Genomic DNA, 24,928 nt, shown 5'->3' with positions numbered 1-24,928 from the left:
CCACTGGGCTAGTCTCGCTACCTGAGTCCGCCTTTGAAGCAGGGAACACAGACTGCAGTTCTGAGGGCGGTGCTCGGCCCCCAGACACTGAAGACACGACGAGTGTCGATCAGTGAGCGAGATAACCCGGGCGCACTGGGTGCACTTCTTGAAGCCGCTGGAAGGCTTCGATGTCATGGGCGGAAAAATCACGCCGGCGAAATCAAAAGCCGAAATGGCGGAATTTGAAGCACCAAAATTTAGAGGGAGAAAAAATCTCGACCGAGGCCGAAAAGAGGCCTTCCCCGACGACGAAAGAAAACTTACCGGGGCAAAAAAGCTGGAAGTACGGGGAGGATTTACACGAAACCCGGCGGGGGGTTTCCGGAGCACTTCCCGACTAAGGTAAAGCTTTCCCGAAGGAAAAAAACACGCTCAAAACAAATTGGACGCGCGAGGTCGACTTTCCGGGGCTCGACACGGCGAAAACACGACCGTACCGAGTGCGGACAAAAGAAGACTGGCCGGCTCGAGCCGGTTTCGGGCGGGAAGACGGCCGCGCATGCGCGGTGCGCGCGGGCGCGCGAGGGCTAGCAAAGGACTTTGCTAGTGAAGTTTCCGATTGGAGGGGCTGCCGTGGACGTCACCCATCAGTGAGAACAAGCAGCCTGCTTGTCCTCGGAGAATATATTGTTATATTTTGAAAGACAATGATTTTTGAAATCATTTGTTGATTAATTTTGATTTGAAATCACAACTAGCTTACTGATTTTGATCTGAAATCTTTATCAAAATGATTTTACCTGCTAGTCAGAGCAATGACTGCCATACCCCTGGCTCAGACTGATCAAATCATAAAAGCTGCCTGTACATAGGCGCCCGCCCGGTATAAGAGGCTTGGACAGGCTAAGCCTCCCCTGCTGTGCTCTGAGAGGTTTAAATTGTTGATTTACCTCCATCCTCACAGCAGGAGCTGCAGTGAAAGCCCTCTAGCCTTGTGTAACCAATTGTAGAAATTGGTTTATGGTTTGTTTACCTTACTGCTGGGACAGCAGGGGGAGGGGGGGTTGGCTGGGTTGCCAGGGGGATATTTAACGAGGATGACTTCCTGACCTGCACTGAGAACAGATAGCAGCAGAATTGGACAACCAGACAACAAAGGTAGAAAATGTCCACTTTGAGAATCAGGTGCTCAACATTAAAAGTTTATATTTATTTGCTTATTTATGGCATTTTATCCCACATTAAACATGAATTAGGGTGTTTTGTGGCTCTACATGAGAATTGTGATGATATGATCCCTTGTTTCATATTGTTGACGGTCTGCATTTTCTGTATGGGTGGTATATTGGTGTATTAGGTTCTGCCCAGTGTAATATTTATGGTTCAGTAAGGTTCTGAGTGTGTTTTCGCACAAAGTTGTGCATAGTGTTTTGCAGTTGAGCGATTGTGCTTAGAATATGCTTTGAGCAACCACTTTATTCTTTGACATATGATACATATCTAATATCTAAATTTAATAAAAGGTATTAATTGTGACTTTTATTTTTATTTATTTATTTTTTCTGTGTGTTATCAGACAATTATGGATTTAAGCTCCACCCCTGGCCCCACCCCTAACCTCGCCCCCTTTAGCCTCCCCAAACAGTTGGGCCACCGACCGCCTATGTGCCTGGAAAGAGCTATTGGATAATCAAAGGTTGGATTCAGATCTTCAGAGACCTCTGGTCTTGTTTCAGCCTAATAACCTATTACAGGACCTGATACCAGACATTAAAGAGCCAGTTTCAGTATTCTTCTGCTATTCCACTATTCTCTTCACATTACTTAAAAGTGTAAAAAATACAAAACAATGTTTGTTCCTAAACACAGAAAATGTGAATGCAGTTTGTACTAAGTCCCCGAAGTGTTAAATTTAGGCAAGGTGTGGCAGGTACTTCTCTAACTACATAATCTTTATCAGTCAGTACAGGGGTAGCCATCATATATTACAAGACAGGACTCCAGAATCTGAGGCTGCTGACACTCACCTGGCTTAGCACTGATGGACTTGCACAGTTCTTCCTGTAACAGGCCAATATGTGGGCAGACTGATTAACTAGCACATCTCGGACCGTCTTCAGTGGCTGATTCAGCACTGCTTTATAAGCTAAAGTTCCAGAACAATGAAAAAAAAATCATGCTGTCACCTATATTTTACAAAAACAGGCTTTACAATTAGATTCCACAAAAATTAGCCATTTATATTGTTCCTGATCTGTTTCAAATAATTGAATTCCTAAACTCTCAAAGTATATCCAGCAATTCATCTTTCTTGCCACTATGTATAACCTGGACAAAGTATCTGCTTTGTATTAAGTAACTGATGGGCAGATGACCAAAAGCCACAAGCTGTTCCAAACAGCGCTCTAAAAATAGCGCTGGAGCATCGCGGGGCTTTACCGCACCTATGATCAGAGATAATTGCGGGCAAATTTAAGCACGCAATTCTCTCTGATCATGGGGTAGAAGTGTGGGAGGATTGTCCTCCCGCATTTCTTTGACAGGTCTGGATTGTCAAAAGCCCAGACCTGTCAGACACAGGGACTGGAGGTCCATGGGACCACCAGACCCCAACTATCCCCACCCAAGCCCAGAGAAACGGGGGCTGGAGGTCCAGTGGACCTCCAGTCCCTCCATCCCCCCCCGACAAGCTTGGGGGGGCTGGAGATCCGGGGGGGGGGGAGGGGTCTCCAGCCCTCCGAACCCCCCCCCCCGCATCCCTCAGATGTCCCTGGTGGCCCAGTGGGCCGAGGGATCAATCCCCCCCCCCCCACCTCGTGGTCTAGTGGCCCTTCCCCACCCTCCTACCTTCAGTTGAAGGAGGGAGGTGGCCTCCCTCCTCTTCCATCGACACCGTCTGGAAAATGGCGGTGGATGCACTGGGCAGGGCTTCACACCAGATAAACACAAATTTGACCCTTCCTTGCGTCCTAGTTTTTTCAGTGACTAAGCTGTACTCTAAGATAAACACTAAACAGATGCTTCCCTCAACTGGTATCTGTGCTCTAACCTGATCTCATGCCAAACTCTAAAATGCAACCTAAAATATTAAACTAGACTCTAAAACAGTATTTATATAAAATCCTAACAGAGACTTAAAAGGTTACAGTATTGTCTACACTGACTTTGCTAAATAAGTAGAGTAATTTAACAAAAAAGACAATGAAGTTACCTATTGAACCCCAAATTTACCTTTTCCCAAGTTTGAATGCTATTTTCAGCAGGTAAGATACACCAGTGAAGTTCTTCTCCCCTCAGCAGGTCCTCTCTTAGAACCTCTTCATAGGTAAAGGAAGAAGAACCAGCCTACCATCCCCGCGGTGGCCCCAGCATTTCAGGCCTCCCACCATAGCTCATCAGTGCAACCAATCCTCTGACACTATCTGGATTGTGCTGGGACGGTCTGTATGAATGTTCAGCGTCACTATTTGGATGTTGCTAAATATTCACGGTATAAGGTATTTACCCATATATTGGCTGCCACTGTATGGATAAGTGCTTTTAAATACTACTACTACTTAACATTTTTAAAGCGCTACTAGGGTTACACAGCGCTGTACAATTTAACATAGAGGGACGGTCCCTGCTTAAAGAGCTTACAATCGAAATAGGCCAAAAGTTCCCAGGTACACTATATGGAGTGGAGGAGTGGCCTAGTGGTTAGAGCACCAGTCTTGACATCCAGAGGTGGCCAGTTCAAATCCCACTGCTGCTCCTTGTGATCTTGGCCAAGTCACCTAACCCTCCATTGCCTCAGGTACAAAATTAGATTGTGAATCTTCCAGGGACATAGAAATACCCAGTGTATCTGAATGTAACTCACCTTGCGCTACTACTGAAAAAGGTGTGAGCAAAATCCAAATAAATAATATGTTTTGAGAACCGCCATGACCCTGCCACCAGCACCAACTCCTTTCCCCACACTGGGAGGGGAGTCAGACAGATTTGACAGAGGCACATGAAAAACCCCTTTGCAAACAGTCCCCTTTATATCCTTGAGAAAAAACGCTTAGTATGAAGAGCCCTAATTGATAGACTCAGAAATGAGTCACAAGTTAATCATGAGATCTGGCCAATTGAAGGATTACACATTGAAAGTTTCAAGAAATATTGCTTTAGACTTCATGATATCATTGCTTGGTCTTTAAAACAGTTAATAATGAAAATATTCAAAGCCACTTAACCGGGTAAACAGTAGTTTATCAGTCTGCAGTGGAAGCTCATTGCATATCTTTATGCTGACTGAATGAATGCAATTTTCAAACACAGATGTAGCTGGATTGAAGGGAGGTGTTCCCAGGGACAGGGCAGGTAAACAACACATGGGGACTGGATTTTCAAATGTATGTTGTGACAAGACAACCCCCAGAGATTCCCCAGTGAAGCAGTTGAGCCCAGAACTACGGGTCCCAGAAGTCCTTGCAAGAATGAGTGAGGAGAGTAGTCCTAAAGAGATGGAATGGATTCCCAGCCCCAGCAGGGGGAGCAATGGCTCGAGGCAGGGTGAACCTGTTACTTCCTTCCCCACTAGAGGGAGAGGGAAGGATGAAGCTCAGTTTCCCTGGCTTCGCCATCAGTATATAATTCCCCCCAGCTGTGAGAAGGGGAGAGCAGATTTCCTGGAGGCTCTCAGTCACCAGGAGAGAGGGGAGATGAATGGAGAGAGAGATTCCATGGAGTATGTGGAGGAAGGAAGTAGCCTGCCACTAGAGCTGCCTAAGGGAGAGGAACCAGCTACCATGGAGTGGGAGAATTCAAAGGTTGCCCTACCCAGCACTTGAAGGCAGTGGAGGAGGCCACACCAGGGCGTGGTGCTGAGAGGTGGGAGAAACTGCCAACCCTGCTCCTTACAGGGTTCCTTCTGAGCTGTGAAAAGGCAGGTGATGTGCAAAGGCTGTCCATGAAGATTTGTTCTGAACTGTTGTGCTATATTGGACATGTGCTGAACTCTTACTAAACCCTTCTGAAGGAGGGGGAAGGGAAAGCTAATGCCCTAATAGAAGACCCGAGGTCTTGAGGAGCTGAGCGTTTGCTGTGGGATTTTGGGACCTGGACTGTACCTTTTTCTTTTGAAGACTATATTAAGAGGGCTGTACCTTTTGTTTTAAAGAATATATTATGATTTTTGTATGAAATTGCCTTGATAATAAAATACTTTGGCCCTGAGTCTCAGTATCAGCAGCATTCTGTCCTGGTACCCTGGGAGCCCTGCAGGCTTGCTGGCTCCACCCAAGAGGAGGAAGCGGACCCCCCATTTACAATGTGCATTAATTTCTGGCAAATATTTGCTGAAAAAAAGCTGATGCAAAGACAGTAAACTGTCTTAAAATTTACCTCCAAGAAGCCTGTGATTGGCCCCCCCTCTTTTTGATCCCATTGGAGATTTATAAAGACTGCACAATGCTGTCCACTGAGACATGCTGGGCAATTCCAGTTATTATCACAGAGACAATAACAGTTGCTACCTCTGTAGAACTAGGAAGGTTTTACCTGATTTGGCAAAGAAGTTGATGAGAGCATCAGTCTCGCAGCTCTTGTATAGATCCACTAGCTGGGAGCTGCAATTCAAGCCAATGTTGTGAAGGAGGAGGCGTCGCTGCCCTCCAACTGTGGTATATAGCAGAGCACACTATAACCGCAACAAAAAAAGAAAATCCATCAACATTTTTCCAAAAGGGAAGTTCACTGGATTCTTACTACTACTTATCACTTCTATAGTGCTGCTAGACATCCAGAGAGCTGCACAGTTACACATGAAAGAGTCCCTAGTACAAGGAGCTTAGAATGTAGTCAAGACACACATTTTACTACTGTACCTAGAATATTATAAATTATTTCTATTTCATTCATCTTACAATTCTTGGCATGTTTGAACCTAGATTTACACATCTATAGTGCACGGTATACAGGTACTGAGGCATTTTTTTTCTATTATGGGTTTTCTCCCATTTGGTGTTTTGGGAACATGCCATTGACAATTGGGGCCCCTATTCAACTAAAACACAGTAAGCTTGTACACTTTAGGGTAATTTTAAAAAGCAGTTTCTCACTTGTTAACAGATAGCAGGATTCAAAGGGACATCCATACATGTTACTGGGATACAGGAGCTCTCCCAGAGCTCAGAACATAAGAATTGTCAGTTGGGTAAGACAAATATCCATCTAACCCAATATCCTGCTTCCAACAGTAGCCAATCCAGGTCACAAATAACCGGCAGAATCTCAGGGAGTAGCAAGATCTCATGCTACCAAGTCCAGAAGTGGAAAAATTATGTCTTACCTGATAATTTTGTTTCCTTTAATCACAACATACGAGTCCTGAAATTGTGGGTTATGTCCGTCTACCAGCAGATGGAGATAGAGGGTAACAAAATGAACTCTGATTTCACTATCAAAGCAGAAACATAGTTATAATAACCAACAAACTTCTCCATCATCACATACTCTGAAGAACAATCTATGAAACACATCTTAACAGAGAAATCAGACAGAATGGATTTTATGGACTCATCTGTTGTGATTAAAGGAAACAAAATTACAGGTAAAACAATTTTTCTTTTCATTACATCCACAACAGATGTGTCCATAAATTGTGGGATGTAGCAAGCAGTCCTCAAGTAGGGTGGGACACAGAAACTGTGGCTGAAATGACAGATGCCCCAAAGCATTATCCAGGCGATAAGCTAAGATGACCAGGTGACAGAGTGACAAATCTCCTCAAGGGAAACGGCCTGCGATTCACCCTGGTAGAAATGTGTTTGGCGAAATTGGCGGAGACTTGCCTGCCAGGACATAAGCAGAAGAAATACCTTACTTGAGCCATCTCACATTGGTAGCGTTGGATGCCATGGCACCCATATTAGGCTCCAAGAACAGCATAAAAAGGTGGTCACTGTCGAAATTCATTGAATATCGCAAAAGAATGTGGTGCTCATCCAGGGTTCTCAAGGAGCAAAACTCCTGTCCACAGTCCTCCCACCAAAAGGAAGGGAAAAACACTGGTTGGCTCAAATGTAAGGAGGAAACCACCTTGGGCAGAAAGTAGAGTACAGCTCTAATAGTAACCCCAGCGTTTGAAAAATGGAGAAAAGGATCCATACATGAAAGATCCTGCAATTCCAAAATCCTCTTAGCAGAAAAAATGGTGACAAAAAATATTGACTTGAGGGTGAGATCCTTAAAAGACATGTGCTGGAGAGGCTTATACAGAGCTCACTGCAGCAACTTCAACACCAAGTTGAGATTGGGACTGTCCTTCCATGTTTAAATTGTACAGCGCTGCGTAACCCTAGTAGCGCTTTAGAAATGTCAATTAGTAGTAGTAGATTCCATTCAGGACATGGGGAATAAAGAGGAGGCTGAAGATATATGACCCCCTTTAAAAAACAAACAATTTCTGGATGGGCCACCAAGGAAGAATGCAAGAGCTGATCCCGAAAACAAGCCAAGGCCACAACCAATGTTTCTTCTAAGCGGAGCGCATGAGTGATTGCTCATACATATTAAGAGAGTTACTTACAGATTTTACATGGCTGCTCACAAAAATGTTTTTGTGCTATACAGTGGGGGAAATAAGTATTTGATCCCTTGCTGATTTTGTAAGTTTGCCCACTGACAAAGACATGAGCAGCCCATAATTGAAGGGTAGGTTATTGGTAACAGTGAGAGATAGCACATCACAAATTAAATCCGGAAAATCACATTGTGGAAAGTATATGAATTTATTTGCATTCTGCAGAGGGAAATAAGTATTTAATCCCTCTGGCAAACAAGACCTAATACTTGGTGGCAAAACCCTTGTTGGCAAGTACAGCGGTCAGACGTCTTCTGTAGTTGATGATGAGGTTTGCACACATGTCAGGAGGAATTTTGGTCCACTCCTCTTTGCAGATCATCTCTAAATCATTAAGAGTTCTGGGCTGTCGCTTGGCAACTCGCAGCTTCAGCTCCCTCCATAAGTTTTCAATGGGATTAAGGTCTGGTGACTGGCTAGGCCACTCCATGACCCTAATGTGCTTCTTCCTGAGCCACTCCTTTGTTGCCTTGGCTGTATGTTTTGGGTCATTGTCGTGCTGGAAGACCCAGCCACGACCCATTTTAAGGCCCTGGCGGAGGGAAGGAGGTTGTCACTCAGAATTGTACGGTACATGGCCCCATCCATTCTCCCATTGATGCGATGAAGTAGTCCTGTGCCCTTAGCAGAGAAACACCCCCAAAACATAACATTTCCACCTCCATGCTTGACAGTGGGGACGGTGTTCTTTGGGTCATAGGCAGCATTTCTCTTCCTCCAAACACGGCGAGTTGAGTTCATGCCAAAGAGCTCAATTTTTGTCTCATCTGACCACAGCACCTTCTCCCAATCACTCTCGGCATCATCCAGGTGTTCACTGGCAAACTTCAGACGGGCCGTCACATGTGCCTTCCGGAGCAGGGGGACCTTGCGGGCACTGCAGGATTGCAATCCGTTATGTCGTAATGTGTTACCAATGGTTTTCGTGGTGACAGTGGTCCCAGCTGCCTTGAGATCATTGACAAGTTCCCCCCTTGTAGTTGTAGGCTGATTTCTAACCTTCCTCATGATCAAGGATACCCCACGAGGTGAGATTTTGCTTGGAGCCCCAGATCTTTGTCGATTGACAGTCATTTTGTACTTCTTCCATTTTCTTACTATGGCACCAACAGTTGTCTCCTTCTCGCCCAGCGTCTTACTGATGGTTTTGTAGTCCATTCCAGCCTTGTGCAGGTGTATGATCTTGTCCCTGACATCCTTAGACAGCTCCTTGCTCTTGGCCATTTTGTAGAGGTTAGAGTCTGACTGATTCACTGAGTCTGTGGACAGGTGTCTTTCATACAGGTGACCATTGCCGACAGCTGTCTGTCATGCAGGTAACGAGTTGATTTGGAGCATCTACCTGGTCTGTAGGGGCCAGATCTCTTACTGGTTGGTGGGGGATCAAATACTTATTTCCCTCTGCAGAATGCAAATAAATTCATATACTTTCCACAATGTGATTTTCCGGATTTAATTTGTGATGTGCTATCTCTCACTGTTACCAATAACCTACCCTTCAATTATGGGCTGCTCATGTCTTTGTCAGTGGGCAAACTTACAAAATCAGCAAGGGATCAAATACTTATTTCCCCCACTGTATACAGAAATGCATTGCTAATACTAGCACTCAAAAATTGTTGGTTTTTAAAACTTGTTGCTCATATGAAAAAAAATTTGCACACATCAGGACTCTCCTTGGAGGAAACACTGGCCACAACCTGGAACCGCAGAGTACTGTGAGATAGAATTTATAAAAACTAAAAAAAAAACGGAGGGAAGGGTAGTATGTAACGAAAAATTAAAAACAAGGACAATATAGAATGTGATCTTGCTGAATGGAAAAAAGAAAACAAAAGTGGAGCAAACAGTCCACTGATGGAACCAGAGAGAACTTTATTCCCAGCATTACCAACATCTACAGGATGACCCAACACAGCTGTGTTTCAGCATGCACAGCGTCTGCATCAGGGGTTAAATAATATACAAACAAAATAAGAACAATAACATAATTGCATACAAAAGCTATATAAAAACTTAAAAGATGAATGAATAAATAAATAAATAATAGGACACCCACCGTTTCACATTAAGGGCTTTTTTTTTTTTTACAAAGCCACTCTAGTGGTTCCTGTATGCAAATGAGAGGAAGCCCATTCAATTCCTATACATTGACTCATTATACTGGCAATGCAGATAATTTGTGAGAGTGAGAAGTAGGTAAAAATCCACAATTCACTGATGGACATCAATAATAGAAAGAGTTGCAAATGCAAATCAAACTAAAAAAGGCAAAATGGCACATCAGGAGTGGAAGGAAGAAAACAGAAAAAGGAAAGGGGAAAAAGAAAAAAGGAAAAAATCAGGGGGAAGGGAGAGAAGGGGGGAATGAGAGGGAGGAGAGATGAAGAAAGGACAAGGGAAAAAAAGGAAGTGGAAAAGGAAAAAAAGGAGGGAAAGGGTAAGGGGACAGAATAAAGAATGTGGCTACAATGAAAAACAATCAGCAAAAAGAAAAGCTAACAGGAAAAAACGAGTGGAAGGAGGAATGTGGCAAAGGCTTTTTTTTTTTTTTTTTTTGGGGGGGGGGGGGGGGGAACAAAGTTACATATGGGAAATGCAATGCGATTTGTGCATATCTGTATTATTAAAAAAAATAAGTCTAAAACACATTCATACATCTCATAACAGCTGTACCTCTGTTAGAGTGAGCAATGGAGCACTGGGTATTCACCCAGACTACAAAGATGTCAATGCAGCGGGAAAAAAGCCTGGGGTAAAAAGCCACTTAGACTATTTCTCAAATGAGCTGAAAGAGTACAAGTGAAATGAGTGGGAATACTCACAGTGTTATGATAGAATCGCAGAGTTTCAACCGCAGTTCCAATAAGAGAAGCAAACGCCAGTTCTTATCGGAAATTTAAAGAAGAAACGGGCGCCAAACACAAAGTGATGGCACTCGTTCACATAAGTAATTCATAAGGCGCTCCTTTTAGGGTAGATCATAGTAAAAGAGCAAGAAAATAAAAAATAGCGCAACTGACACAAATATATAACTAGAATTAAATGTATGATGAAGGATGATGACCAAAAATGCCTTTTGTGGAATACTTGGTACACAAAAAGGGTCAATACACAGTGGAATATGAACTAGCATATATCCACAAGATAATGTAATCCATTTTAAACCAGAGATATATGCAAAATTAGCAATCCAGAGAAACGTTAAGCCCAAAGCTTTCATAATGGGTGATGAATCCGCTCCTACACGCATACACAACCTTCGACACAGACAACAACAACCCCACAACTCACAAATCACACATCACTTACACACACACAATGTCCACCCAAAAAAAACAACAAAAACTACTACAAACTTAACGCCCATGGACACCTACAGAGGACATCAAAAGAAGACACCAAACCAGCACATCAAGAAAACAGACAACTGATAAAAATCACCACAAACCCGAACCCAAGAAAACAACACCAATTAATACAAATAGGATACACCTACGCCAGATCAATAATCAAAAAAACTACATCGATAGCTGAAGATAACCTTGACTTCCTTCTCATCAACGAAACTTGGATCCATAATTCCAAAGACCCGATAATCATAGAGCTGTGTCCGCCTGGATACAAAATCACTCATTGGACAAGAGAAGGAAAAAAGAGGCGGAGGTATAGCCATAATTTATAAATCCCAATTCACAGTTACAACAACAGCTGCATCAATCCTCCCCCAACTCGAAATAGCCACAGTCAGAGTCACCCACCCGAACCTACATGATCATCTAAACATAACCCTATTCTACAGACCCCCGACGAACTGGCAAGACGCACAGATCCACTTCACAGACTTCATATCAAATACTTGTCTGTCCTCCCAAATGTCCTCATAGCAGGAGACATAAACCTCCATCTTGAAAACACCAACTCAAACAAAGTACACGAATGCAAGGAATTCCTCCAACTATGGGAAATCCACTGGCCTAACATGCAACCCACCCACAAAAAAGGACATACACTAGACATCATAACTCATAAATTTTCATCAGAAGCGAACCTCATATTCAGGGATACAAAATGGACAATCACACCATGGTCAGATCACTACAAGGCAACCACCTCCCTCCTCTGGAAAACAAAAGAGAAACAACAAAAACAAGAAAAGAAAACCTATACTACGAGAGGCAAAATAGACCCTCTAACATTCTGGCAACAAATATATGCCGAGGAATGGAACACAACTACAGAATCACCCCAATTTCTACAAGAATGGGACCATAGATGCAGAACAGTGCTAGACAAAATAGCACCGCTCCAAACGAGAACCTCACACAGGAACACCTCAATCCCATGGTTTAACGAAGAACTGAAAGAACTAAAAACACAGGTTAGAAGACTAGAAAGGGCATGGAGCAAAAAAAAAAGATGATCACACACTCAAAGAGTGGAAACAGGTACAAAGAAAATACAAATACAAAATCAGACATACCAAAAGAACGCATTACAAAACTATAATAGGACCAAACTACAAGGACACGCACAAACTCTTCTCACTTGTAAACAACCTCCTAAACACCTCACGGGTCACCTCGAATAGCACAGACACCCCATCGGCCACCAACTTAGCGAAATATTTCAATGAAAAAATTACAAAGCTTCGACGTATGATACCAAGCAATACCATTGAGTATACAAGCTTCCTTGAATGCTTAGACCCAAATCCTGGGGAATACCCAGCCGATCGATCATGGACCAATTTTGACCTGATCTCAATAAATGAACTCACACACTGGCTCAGTAAATATGCCAAATCTCAATGCAAACTTGACATTTGCCCTACCAGCCTAATAAGATCTGCACCCAAACAATTCAAACAAGACCTCACGAACCAAGTAAACTATAGACTCATAAATGGACTCTTCCTCACGGAAAATGGAAACATCCTACTCACTCCACTGCCTAAAGATGCCAAGAAAAGCACGATGGACTTAACCAACTACCGACCAGTCGCTTCTATCCCACTCACAACAATATTGATGGAAGGCATAGTGATGAAACAACTCACAGAATACCTGACCAAACACTCAATTCTACACAAGTCTCAATCAGGATTCCGATCAAATCATAGTACTGAAACTGTACTAGCGTCGGCAATGAACACATTCAAAAACACGATCGCAACCGGCAAGAACATACTTATACTGCAATTCGACATGTCCAGTGCCTTCGACATGGTGGATCATGAAATACTATTACACCTACTAGAGTACTTCAGAATCGGAGGCCCAGTTCTCAAATGGTTTGAAGGATTCCTCACCACCAGATCCTACCAAGTAACAACGAACACAGACAGATCGCCACCTTGGAGACCAGAATGCGGAGTTCCTCAAGGATCCCCCCTCTCTACAACTATCTTCAACCTAATGATGATACCATTAGCCAAACTCCTAGCCAATCAAAACCTTAATCCTTACATACAGTGGGGGAAATAAGTATTTGATCCCTTGCTGATTTTGTAAGTTTGCCCACTGACAAAGACATGAGCAGCCCATAATTGAAGGGTAGGTTATTGGTAACAGTGAGAGATAGCACATCACAAATTAAATCCGGAAAATCACATTGTGGAAAGTATATGAATTTATTTGCATTCTGCAGAGGGAAATAAGTATTTAATCCCTCTGGCAAACAAGACCTAATACTTGGTGGCAAAACCCTTGTTGGCAAGCACAGCGGTCAGACGTCTTCTGTAGTTGATGATGAGGTTTGCACACATGTCAGGAGGAATTTTGGTCCACTCCTCTTTGCAGATCATCTCTAAATCATTAAGAGTTCTGGGCTGTCGCTTGGCAACTCGCAGCTTCAGCTCCCTCCATAAGTTTTCAATGGGATTAAGGTCTGGTGACTGGCTAGGCCACTCCATGACCCTAATGTGCTTCTTCCTGAGCCACTCCTTTGTTGCCTTGGCTGTATGTTTTGGGTCATTGTCGTGCTGGAAGACCCAGCCACGACCCATTTTTAAGGCCCTGGCGGAGGGAAGGAGGTTGTCACTCAGAATTGTACGGTACATGGCCCCATCCATTCTCCCATTGATGCGGTGAAGTAGTCCTGTGCCCTTAGCAGAGAAACACCCCCAAAACATAACATTTCCACCTCCATGCTTGACAGTGGGGACGGTGTTCTTTGGGTCATAGGCAGCATTTCTCTTCCTCCAAACACAGCGACTTGAGTTCATGCCAAAGAGCTCAATTTTTGTCTCATCTGACCACAGCACCTTCTCCCAATCACTCTTGGCATCATCCAGGTGTTCACTGGCAAACTTCAGATGGGCCGTCACATGTGCCTTCCGGAGCAGGGGGACCTTGCGGGCACTGCAGGATTGCAATCCGTTATGTCGTAATGTGTTACCAATGGTTTTCGTGGTGACAGTGGTCCCAGCTGCCTTGAGATCATTGACAAGTTCCCCCCTTGTAGTTGTAGGCTGATTTCTAACCTTCCTCATGATCAAGGATACCCCACGAGGTGAGATTTTGCGTGGAGCCCCAGATCTTTGTCGATTGACAGTCATTTTGTACTTCTTCCATTTTCTTACTATGGCACCAACAGTTGTCTCCTTCTCGCCCAGCGTCTTACTGATGGTTTTGTAGCCCATTCCAGCCTTGTGCAGGTGTATGATCTTGTCCCTGACATCCTTAGACAGCTCCTTGCTCTTGGCCATTTTGTAGAGGTTAGAGTCTGACTGATTCACTGAGTCTGTGGACAGGTGTCTTTCATACAGGTGACCATTGCCGACAGCTGTCTGTCATGCAGGTAACGAGTTGATTTGGAGCATCTACCTGGTCTGTAGGGGCCAGATCTCTTACTGGTTGGTGGGGGATCAAATACTTATTTCCCTCTGCAGAATGCAAATAAATTCATATACTTTCCACAATGTGATTTTCCGGATTTAATTTGTGATGTGCTATCTCTCACTGTTACCAATAACCTACCCTTCAATTATGGGCTGCTCATGTCTTTGTCAGTGGGCAAACTTACAAAATCAGCAAGGGATCAAATACTTATTTCCCCCACTGTATATGCCGATGACGTTACGATCCATATCCCGTTCAAAACTGACTTAAACGAAATAACAAACGAGATCAACCAGAGTTTCCAGACCATGCACTCTTGGGCGGACTCATTCAAGCTAAAACTCAATGCAGAAAAAACTCAATGTCTAGTTCTCACCTCCCAATACAACACAAGCAAATACCCCACAATAACCACACCCTACTGCACACTCCCTATCTCAGAAAATCTGAAAATCCTTGGAGTCACTATCGATCGAAACCTCACTCTCGACACCCACGCGAAGAACACGACGAAAAAAATGTTCCAATCGATGTGGAAACTCAAAAGAATAAAACCTTTTTTCCCAAGAAACATTTTCCGCACCCTAGTACAGTCATTGGTATTAAGCCACTTGGACTACTGTAACGCTCTATACGCAGGCTGCAAAGAACAGACCATCAAAAAACTCCAAACAGTCCAGAACACCGCAGCCAGACTCATTTTTGGAACACCTAAATACGAAAGTGCGAAACCCCTCAGAGAAAAACTACATTGGCTCCCGCTCAAGGAACGAATTGAGTTCAAGATCTGCACAACTGTACACAAAATCATTCACGCAGATGCCCCACTCTATATGCTAAACTTAGTGGACTTACCGCTCAGGAATGCCAAAAGATCGGCCTGCAAATTCCTCAACCTGAACTTTCCCAGCTGTAAAGGAATGAAGTACAAACAGGCGTATGCTACCACCTTTGAGTACAAAAGTACACAGTTTTGGAACGCACTACCCAAGGCCCTAAAAACCATGACCAATCTAACCAGCTTTCGCAAAGCTTTGAAAACGCATCTCTTCAACAGAGCCTACAAAAGTCACCCTCAATGAAACAAATCATTCCTTAAACCACCCAAGTACACCAAAACACCTCTCTCACAACCTTACCTAACACCTTCTACCTAAATTCCTCTTTCACCTCAGCTTATGATCGATCAACTGTTTTCTTAGATCATGTAATGACGTTCTCATTTCCATACTCTGTAAGCCACATTGAGCCTGCAAAAAGGTGGGATAATGTGGGGTACAAATACAATAAATAAATAAATAAATAAATAAATAAATAAATAAGATAAGATAAAGCCACAATAAAAAAGGGAAGGGAAACAGGTGAGGGAAACAAAAAAACAGAAAGAAGGAACGTACGGGTAAAAGAAGGCGGGAAGGAAAAGGAGGGGAAATAAAAGGGAAAGGCAGGTGAGGGGAAGAAGGGAAGGGGAAAGGAAAAAAGGGAAAGAGAAAAGCAAAAAGGAGGAAAGGGGAGGGAAAATGAGGAAGGAAGGAAAACATGGGGAAGGAAAAAAAAAGCAAGAGAAAAAAAGATAAAAAAAGAAAAAGGGGAAAAGTGATGGGGAATGATGGCACAAGTTGCCTAAAAGTCTCAAAAAAGCCAAAACAAAATCACCAATTTATAAAAAATAACTTTACTCGATCTCACAATTGGACTGAGTTTAATTCAAAAATAGAATGCTGCTCACTCTGCAATTGCTAAATGGGGCAGTGAAAAATTCAACTGTCATTTGGGCATATTAGGAAAAGCTTTTGAGAAAAGCTAAGTTTTAAGAATGGCTATAAAATTTCAAGAGAGATAATGCCAATCTCATATCAGTGGGGATATAATTCCATAATGTAGGGGAAACAATGGAAAAAGATGAATTTTTCAACGGAGTGAGAGCGGATTTGAAGAAAAGTAGGAGCTACCCGGAGGTTTTGCTGGGCAGAACAACTTCAGACAGGAGAGTAAGGAATGAGAAGCCGAAATAAAAATAGTGGGAGGCCTCAATGTAGAATTTGAAAAGTCAGAATAAGAATTTTAAACATAATCCCCCGGGTTCTATATATGGCACGTCAAGTAGAATGTGTAAATTTGTGCACATGGCCAACTTATACATGCTACTAAATTAAGTAACAAGCCAATCAGTCTTAGTAATTAGCCAATAATTACCAATTATCAACACTCATGGGGTATAATTGGAATTTACGCACACTTTTCAGGCATATTCTAAACAGCGGCAGACATAAATTCCCATGCACGCAGCCAAAAAGGGTAACGATCATGGGAGGATTGTGGGCATGTTAGGGCCATCGATCACATCTACGCGCGTGGTTACAGAATTTGGGGGAGCGTGCCTAGATTTAGGTGCAGGCATTTACACCAACCTTTTACTGGCGTAAATGACTGTGCTTAGGCCGGGTCGACGCACCTAGATTTATGTGCTATTCTATAAACCATGTCTGAATATAGACATGACTTATAGAATACCGCTAGGCGTGTGAATCGGACGTGCCTAGATTTTAGTTGCCATATATAGAATCCGGCCCAATATGTTGCTGTGGAAGTAGAACGCTTTCTGGCTTGGAGAAAAATTGTGACGATGTCTTCTGGGTACTCCTTTTTCCTCAACTTCACCTGCTCAAGAGCCAGGCTATAAAACCAAAGGGGGATGGATCTTCCATTTGAATTGGGCCCTGAAAGAGAAACCCCTGGAGCAGAGGGAGGAGAAAGGGACAGTTCACTAGGAAGTGAACTAGATCCACACACCATGGCCTCCTGTGCCACCAGAATCACTTGACTGGGATGAAGCATAATGCAGTGAAGAACCCTGCCTATCACTGGCCAGGGTGGGAATATGTAGAGCAGGCCAGACTCGGCCACTGCTGTGTCAATTCATCCAGACCTTCCGAACCAAACTCTCTTTTTCTGCTGGATATCCCTGCACAGTTGCCTGAAAGGCCAGCAGGACTAGATGAACCACCCTGAGCTCCAGGTGATTGATAAGTCACCATGCTTCTGCCTGGGACTAAAGGCCTAAGTGTTGAGGGTGGAGGCAGATTCGTGTCTGTGGTCACCACTATCCATGATGGGGTTGCTAACACCATGCCCATGTGCAGATTGGCCTCCTGAAGTCACCAAAACATGCTGAGATGTGCCTGATGTGTCAAAGGAATCTGAGGTTCATAATCCTGTGACATGGAGACCAGCGGTATAGAAGGGCATGCTCTAGGGGATGCATGTGTGCCCTTGCTCGGGGGACCACCTCCAGGGTGGCCATCATTGAGCCCAGGACTTGAACATAATCCCAGGCTCTCAAAGTGGGAGACAGCAAAAAGCACAGTATTTGAGCCTGCAATGTTTTCCCCCTGAGATTTGGAAGGAACATACTCCCCTGCAAGGTGTCAAAATGAACCCCCAAATATTTGAGCTCCTAAGAAGGAGTCAGATGACTCTTGGGAAAGTTGATTATCCAGTTCAAAGACTTTAGAAGTGCGATCACTCGAGCAGTCACATGAATACTCTCCTGAAAGGAGGAGGCTTGAGTGAACCAGTCGTTCACATACAGGTGCACTTGTATTTCATGATTAAGGAAGGTTGCCACCACTACCATGACCCTGGAAAAGTTGCTGGAAGCAGCAAACCTGAAGGGCATTGTCCAGAACTGGTAGTGATGACTGAGAACTGCAAAAAGAAATATGGAATAATGTGTGTTAGTTCCGTATTCCTACAAATGTTAATGAACTTTACCAGAATGATAATGAACTTTAACAAAATAGCTAGCAGCTGTCTGACCTTTGCTCTTTAGAATGCTGATAAAAGTTGAATATAGTCTAGCCAGTGCATTTTTTCAAAGTTTGAATCCCATGATTTGTGATGTAACCAGTTAATTTATGACTTAATGCATTCTTAATAAAAGAGCAGAGGACTTGAGGGACTTTGAGACACTTCTGGGTCTCAGTTCTCTCTCCCAGAGGCCTCTGATCTATATATATTTTTTTATTGGTGTTGTGTGTGTGTGTATTTCTTTCCCTTGGTCTCCTAGAGTTGAAAATAAAGGACCAGGAATGAACTTGTTCTGGGTGGGGTCCCAGGCAATCAGTTTGTTGCCATGACTCGAATTTCTCTCTAGGAGTTGTCAACGGACACACGCAATCACTCAGGTAGGAAAAGAGATTGGTTCTGGTTGTTTAAAGGAAACTGCTGCAGGAAGTATTAATATGTAAAGACAGCCATGGGTTAGGAGTGGTTGGGACCGGTCGGCATTAGGGTCATGGCAGGAAAAGCTCTCATTTTTATTCCTTGATGATGACTGGGGGTAGATGTTATTTTTGTCTGGCAACCCAGCAATCTGAGTGTCATGCGAGAAATCAGAAAAGCCATGACTGGTAGAATTTGTGGCGATAGAAAACCACATGGATATGGAAGGAGAGCTCATAATGTTTAAGTGCACTGTTTCACTTACACTGCTATTTGTTAAAATTGTAGTGGAACTGAAAAGAAAACAAGTATAAATATTCTAGAGAAAACAATGCATTGCAATTGAGATTTTTTTAAATTGTGTTCTTTAAAGGGAATACTGGAGGATTCCCATCTAATGGATTTCTATGTGTAGAGGGAGCAGAATTTGAGTACTCAGCCCAGCCTGTCAGACATTCCCAATTAAATTTAAAAATCTCAGAATTTTATGTCTGCAGACAGTGTCCTGTTCATATATATGTTGTGTGGCCAGATTAGGGAACTATAGACTGACTGCAGTCTTGTGCTGGCATGTTCTTGTCTAACGCTGTTTGCTGCCCTTTAAGTGTCTGTCTCTCCTTCTCAGTGGTACAGGAATGAAAGTAATAAAAATTCTATAGCCAAAATGACAGCCCTGTGCGATATTTAAATGTGTAGAATCTTAAGAAGAGAGTAAGAATGATTGTTAACATATTATCTTGAAGTATCTCTTTCCTTGCAAGAAGGGTTAAAAGAATATGACTTTGCTATGCCATGCTTTGCAACTGAAGTCAGCTAAGCGATCTGTAGGTGAAATGGAGAAAATGTTGCTATATTTGCTAAAGCTTTGCTTTGATGTGTATTTGATGTATATGTATTTTTTTTTAATTTGTCTGTTAAAGGAATGTGTCAAAGGACTGAGGTTTTTTTTCTTTCTTTTTTCTTGCTAATTTCTGAGATTTCTGGGGAATGTAGTTGTCTTTACATTTGTCTGGGTTTACGGGTTATAGAAACTACATTACAGTGAGGGCTCCACCCAGGGAAATTACATAAGCAAAAAGAAAAAAAAAAGGTCTTTTAATAACTGAAGTGTCTAACTTATGATTTTTTAAATCTGTTATTTGTGAATGAAGTTTCTCGTTGTCATCCTGCTTACATTAGATTTGATGAAGTACTTTGATCTCTGTCGCAGCATGAAATAAATAGAAACTTTTGAGTTTCAGTAAATTGTCACTATGGTTGAAAGTTATAGAATTAATATGCTAGAGTGAATGTCAATCTTAACTTACTTTGATAATAAGTGAAGTTTCCTGAGTACTGCTGAAATGAAATGGTATTTTAAATTAAGTCTGCTTGTTTCTTTGTGGTTTAGTGCTCATCCTATTTCCTTAGTGACAGGAAACAGATTTGAAACACTACAAGATGTAATAAGGAAAGCATAAAAGTTAGATTTTAACTTATATTGTTTTATGTGCTGAGATAAGGTATAGAACCTCTTACATAAGTATGAATATGCTCTGACATTGTAAATAATTGGAAATGTTGAATAGTGTCCCAATAGATGGAAAATTGCAATAAGGGACAAATTAATTGACCAGACCATTCAGTACTAACTGTTTTTGCTTCTGCATTACGCAGTGGGATGGTGAACATTTTCCTGGGTTTTGAGGGATTTACAAGAACCTGGTACCCACTCGTTACAAAAAATATGTAAACATGCTACGAACAGAGTTGTTGCTATACTTACATTGTATAGAAGTTAAGGTTAATTATGCAGAAATAATATTGTAAATTTAGAATTACATTTTTTGAAATGTATGTAATCTAGGCAGGGAAGGAAATAATTTTTTCAAGAATCACGGCTATCATAAATATCTCCCCCTAGGTACATGTCTGCAAGCTGCCTGTATTTTTGTGAATAATGAATTTCATGCAGAGTACTGAATTTCGTTATGCCATGGTAAAGGAATCTAGAAAGGCAGCTTTCATCAGAATACCCTGTCTGATTATGCTGTGTTCATTTTAATAAAAGCCTGCAAGCTAGGACAATTTAAAGCTGTGAATATTTATAGACAGTGGATAGAGGGGATTTCTAACATAGTAACATAGTAGATGACGACAGAAAAAGACCTGCACGGTCCATCCAGTCTGCCCAACAAGATAACTCATATTTGCTGCTTTTTGTGTATACCCTACTTTGATTTGTACCTATGCTCTTCAGGGCACAGACCGTATAAGTCTGCCCAGCACTATCCTCGCCTCCCAACCACCAGCCCCGCCTCCCAACCACCGGCTCTGGCACAGACCGTATAAGTCTGCTCAGCACTATCCTCGCCTCCCAACCACCAGCCCTGCCTCCCAACCACCGGCTCTGGCACAGACCGTACAAGTCTGCCCAGCACTATTCCCACCTCCCAACCACCAGCCCCACCTCCCAACCACCGGCTCTGGCACAGGCACAGACCGTATAAGTCTGCCCAGCACTATCCTCACCTCCCAACCACCAGCCCTGCCTCCCAGCCACCGGCTCTGGCACAGACCGTACAAGTTTGTCCAGCACTATCCCCGCCTCCCAACCACCAGTCCCGCTTCCCACCACCGGCTCTGGCACAGACCGTATAAGTCTGCCCAGCCCTATCCCCGCCTCCCAACCACCAGCCCTGCCTCCCGATCTTGACTAAGCTCCTGAGGATCCATTCCTTCGGCACAGGATTCCTTTATGCTTATCCCACGCATGTTTAAATTCCGTTACCGTTTTCATTTCCACCACCTCCCGCGGGAGGGCATTCCAAGCATCCACTACTCTCTCCGTGAAAAAATACTTCCTGACATTTTTCTTGAGTCTGCCCCCCTTCAATCTCACTTCATGTCCTCTCGTTCTACCACCTTCCCATCTCCGGAAAAGGTTCGTTTGCGGATTAATACCTTTCAAATATTTGAACGTCTGTATCATATCACCCCTGTTTCTCCTTTCCTCCAGAGTATACATGTTTAGTTCAGCAAGTCTCTCCTCATACATCTTGTAACGCAAATCCCATACCATTCTCGTAGCTTTTCTTTGCACCGCTTCAATTCTTTTTACATCCTTAACAAGATACGGCCTCCAAAACTGAACACAATACTCCAGGTGGGGCCTCACCAACGACTTATACAGGGGCATCAACACTTCCTTTCTTCTGCTTATCACACCTCTCTCTATACAGCCTAGCAACCTTCTCGCTACGGCCACCGCCTTGTCACACTGTTTCGTCGCCTTCAAATCCTCAGATACTATCACCCCAAGATCCCTCTCTCCGCCCGTACCTATCAGACTCTTCCCGCCTAACACATACATCTCCCGTGGATTTCTACTTCCTAAGTGCATCACTTTGCATTTCTTCGCATTGAATTTTAATTGCCAAACCTTAGACCATTCTTCTAGCTTTTTGTGCACATTTGTGTGATGTAACTCACAATGGTTTGAAGTGTATGGACTGAAGCTATAAAGCACCCATAGCTCCCACAGAGCTGGCTCCTATGGCTGGAGGGACATTCTTAGAGAAAATCTGTGTTGAAGGAAATATATATGAGTAGCAATTTCTGCTGACAGAAAATTATATTGATAATAAGAAATGTGTTTTGTTAGTTGCTATTTTAAAAGTTATGATAACAACATAGCAGAGATAAGATGGATGTCAGAATGAAGATGTGAATGATGTAATACATATGCAGGCTCATTTTCGAAAGAGAAGGACGCCCATCTTTCGACACAAATTGGAAGATGGGTGTCCTTCTCACAGGGTCATCCAAATCGGTATAATCGAAAGCCGATTTTGAACGTCCCCAACTGCTTTCCGTCGCAGGGACGGCCAAAGTTCAAGGGGGCATATCGGAGGTGTAGCGAAGGCGGGACTTGGGCATGCCTAACACAGGGACGTCCTCAACCCATAATGGAAAAAAAGGGCGTCCCCGATGAGCACTTGGACAACTTTACCTGGTCCTGTTTTTCTTACGACCAAGGCACAAAAAGGTGGCCGAAATGACCAGATGACCACCGGAGAGAATCGGGATGACCTCCCGTTACTCCCCCAGTGGTCACTAACCCCTCCCACCCTCAAAAAACATCTTTAAAAATATTTTTTGCCAGCCTCTATGCCAGCCTCAGATATCATACTCAGGTCCATCACAGCAGTATGCAGGTACCTGGCGCAGTTTTAGTGGGTGCAGTGCACTTCAGGCAGGCGAACCCTACTACTACTACTACTTATCATTTCTATAGCGCTACTAGACGTACGCAGCGCTGTACACTTGAACATGAAGAGACAGTCCCTGCTCGACAGAGTTTACAATCTAATTAGGACAGACAAACAGGACAAACAAGACATAAGGGAATATTAAGGTGAGGAAGATAAAATAAGGGTTCTGAACAAGTGAATAAGGGTTAGGAGTTAAAAGCAGAATCAAAAAGATGGCTTTTAGCTTAGATTTGAAGACGGCCAAAGATGGAGCTTGACGTACCGGCTCAGGAAGTCTATGCAGGTAGTACGCTGCCATGGAGAGCTGTGTGGGTGTCCCGTTTGCAGCCTGAGACCCTGAAGAAGCAGCGAAACGCTGGCCATCGTTGGCTCAGGGCAGCAAGTGAAGGACCGCACAGCGGAGAGCAGAGAGCAGCATCCAATGAGCACTACTCAACAAAGATAAGTGTAATTAGTGCACATTGGATAGCGTGGTTTGCTCCAGTAGTGACCTACGTCCAGAAGACATATCATTTCTTTAAAATAATATAATCCTTATTGAATATATTTTTTGACCACAGAAAAAACTTTTTTAGATCTGTGGCACCAGGGTCTTTTGCCTATGATGAAGAGAAGACCATTGTGTCTGCTTAAGCTCCGTGAGGTTAATTCTTGATCTCGGAGCTCTTTGAGGCTTTTTCCCCGTGAAAAGAGTCCTTTTTCATTCTGCGGATTTGATTGTTTTGAATATTGTTGTGTTTCCACACCACGTGTTTAGTTCTTTAGTATATTTTGTAGAACCTTCTTTTAATATTTGTTGAGGCCTTCCATTCACAGTTTTTTCATTGGAGGCCAGACTACATGAAAGGTGCCACAAAGCAAGTTTTCACTGAAACTTTATACAAAATGCGAAGAAGACCCATAGTACTGAGGCCCATCATGAATCAGCATGATTTACAACATCAGGATCCCTTCTTCATCAACTACGTGGAGGAACCAAGTGACTGTGATAGGCTCATCTGCCCTCAGGATCATCGGCCTACAATTGCTGCTTAGTTTTGTGGGACTGAACCTTAAAGTTTATTTTTCTTGCATTTGAGGACTTATTCCTATTATTGTTTTAGGAGTTTATTCTTTTCTTTAATTCTTTTGTGTATATTATTGGAATTATTACTAAGTTTGTGAGGATTAAAAAAAAGTGACAGGCCAGATGAAAGACACATGTGTTTATTGAATGTAGTTCTAAGAAAAATTGTGTTTTCATCCTGTCCTGAATCTTATGTCTGTTCCATATTTTATGCTCTCCTTACTGCCCAGCTGAAGTAAGACCTGATAAGTGCAGTGAAGAAAATGAAGATGCCACCTGCTGACAGGAGATGGGAACCATGGCTACTACAGCAGATGCTGCCTTGTAACTGAAACTTAACCACTCTCCTTGTCCAGAGGTGGAAGCTTCTGGATTGGGAATGGAATACTGAAAGTGGGAGAACAACAGATTCCAGCATGGTTAACCCACACTCCGATACCTCAACATGTGAGCAGAGCCTGAAGAAGTCCAGAATAACCCAGTGGTTGAACCCTTTTTAGGAGAACATGTGGAAAACAGTTCTTTAGAGGAGTGAAAAGTTTGTTGACTTTTTCTCATAGATGCAGAAAGTAAGCTCTGGACAGGATAAATATATAGAGAGAGCAAAGAGTAGTTCTGTGATCAAGATAGGACTGATATTGAACCTACCAGTCCCTTTATGATCATCATCACTATAATTCTATTGTTAAAATGCTTACTATGATGTATTTCCATTCCTTGTTTGCATTGAAGGAGGGGCTACTGAAAATCATTGAATTCTTTTAGCGTAAATAGTTTTAATATCTGTTTAAATACCATATAGGTGCAGCTTAGTTCTTATTGCTCCATATGGTAGATGACTTGAGACTTATTACCCAAGCCTAGAACTAAGATACTGATACAATAGAATTGAATTAGGTTGCTTGGCATGAATATGTGATCATATTCATGATCAAAGGGGGAAAACTGA

The 24,928-nt window shown here is 42.9% G+C and overlaps 1 protein-coding gene across 2 annotated transcripts in view; it reads right to left on the bottom strand.

The window, feature by feature from the left end:
- The window catches only part of SEC24D (SEC24 homolog D, COPII coat complex component), a 547,880-nt gene that overhangs the window by 32,717 nt on the left and 490,235 nt on the right, over positions 1-24,928 (bottom strand). For both annotated transcript variants that reach the window (XM_030191796.1, XM_030191797.1), the window contains exons 18-19: positions 5,512-5,650; positions 2,010-2,128 (exon numbers count right to left, since the gene is read on the bottom strand). In XM_030191796.1, coding sequence (XP_030047656.1) covers positions 2,010-2,128; positions 5,512-5,650 — 258 coding nt within the window. The remainder of the gene's footprint in view (positions 1-2,009; positions 2,129-5,511; positions 5,651-24,928) is intronic.

This window comes from Microcaecilia unicolor, chromosome 2 (assembly GCF_901765095.1).
Source record: "Microcaecilia unicolor chromosome 2, aMicUni1.1, whole genome shotgun sequence".
In the NCBI taxonomy this organism is placed as follows: Eukaryota; Metazoa; Chordata; class Amphibia; order Gymnophiona; family Siphonopidae; genus Microcaecilia; species Microcaecilia unicolor.
Note: the sequence above shows the minus strand (reverse complement) of the source record. Positions and strands in the feature narration are given on the sequence as shown.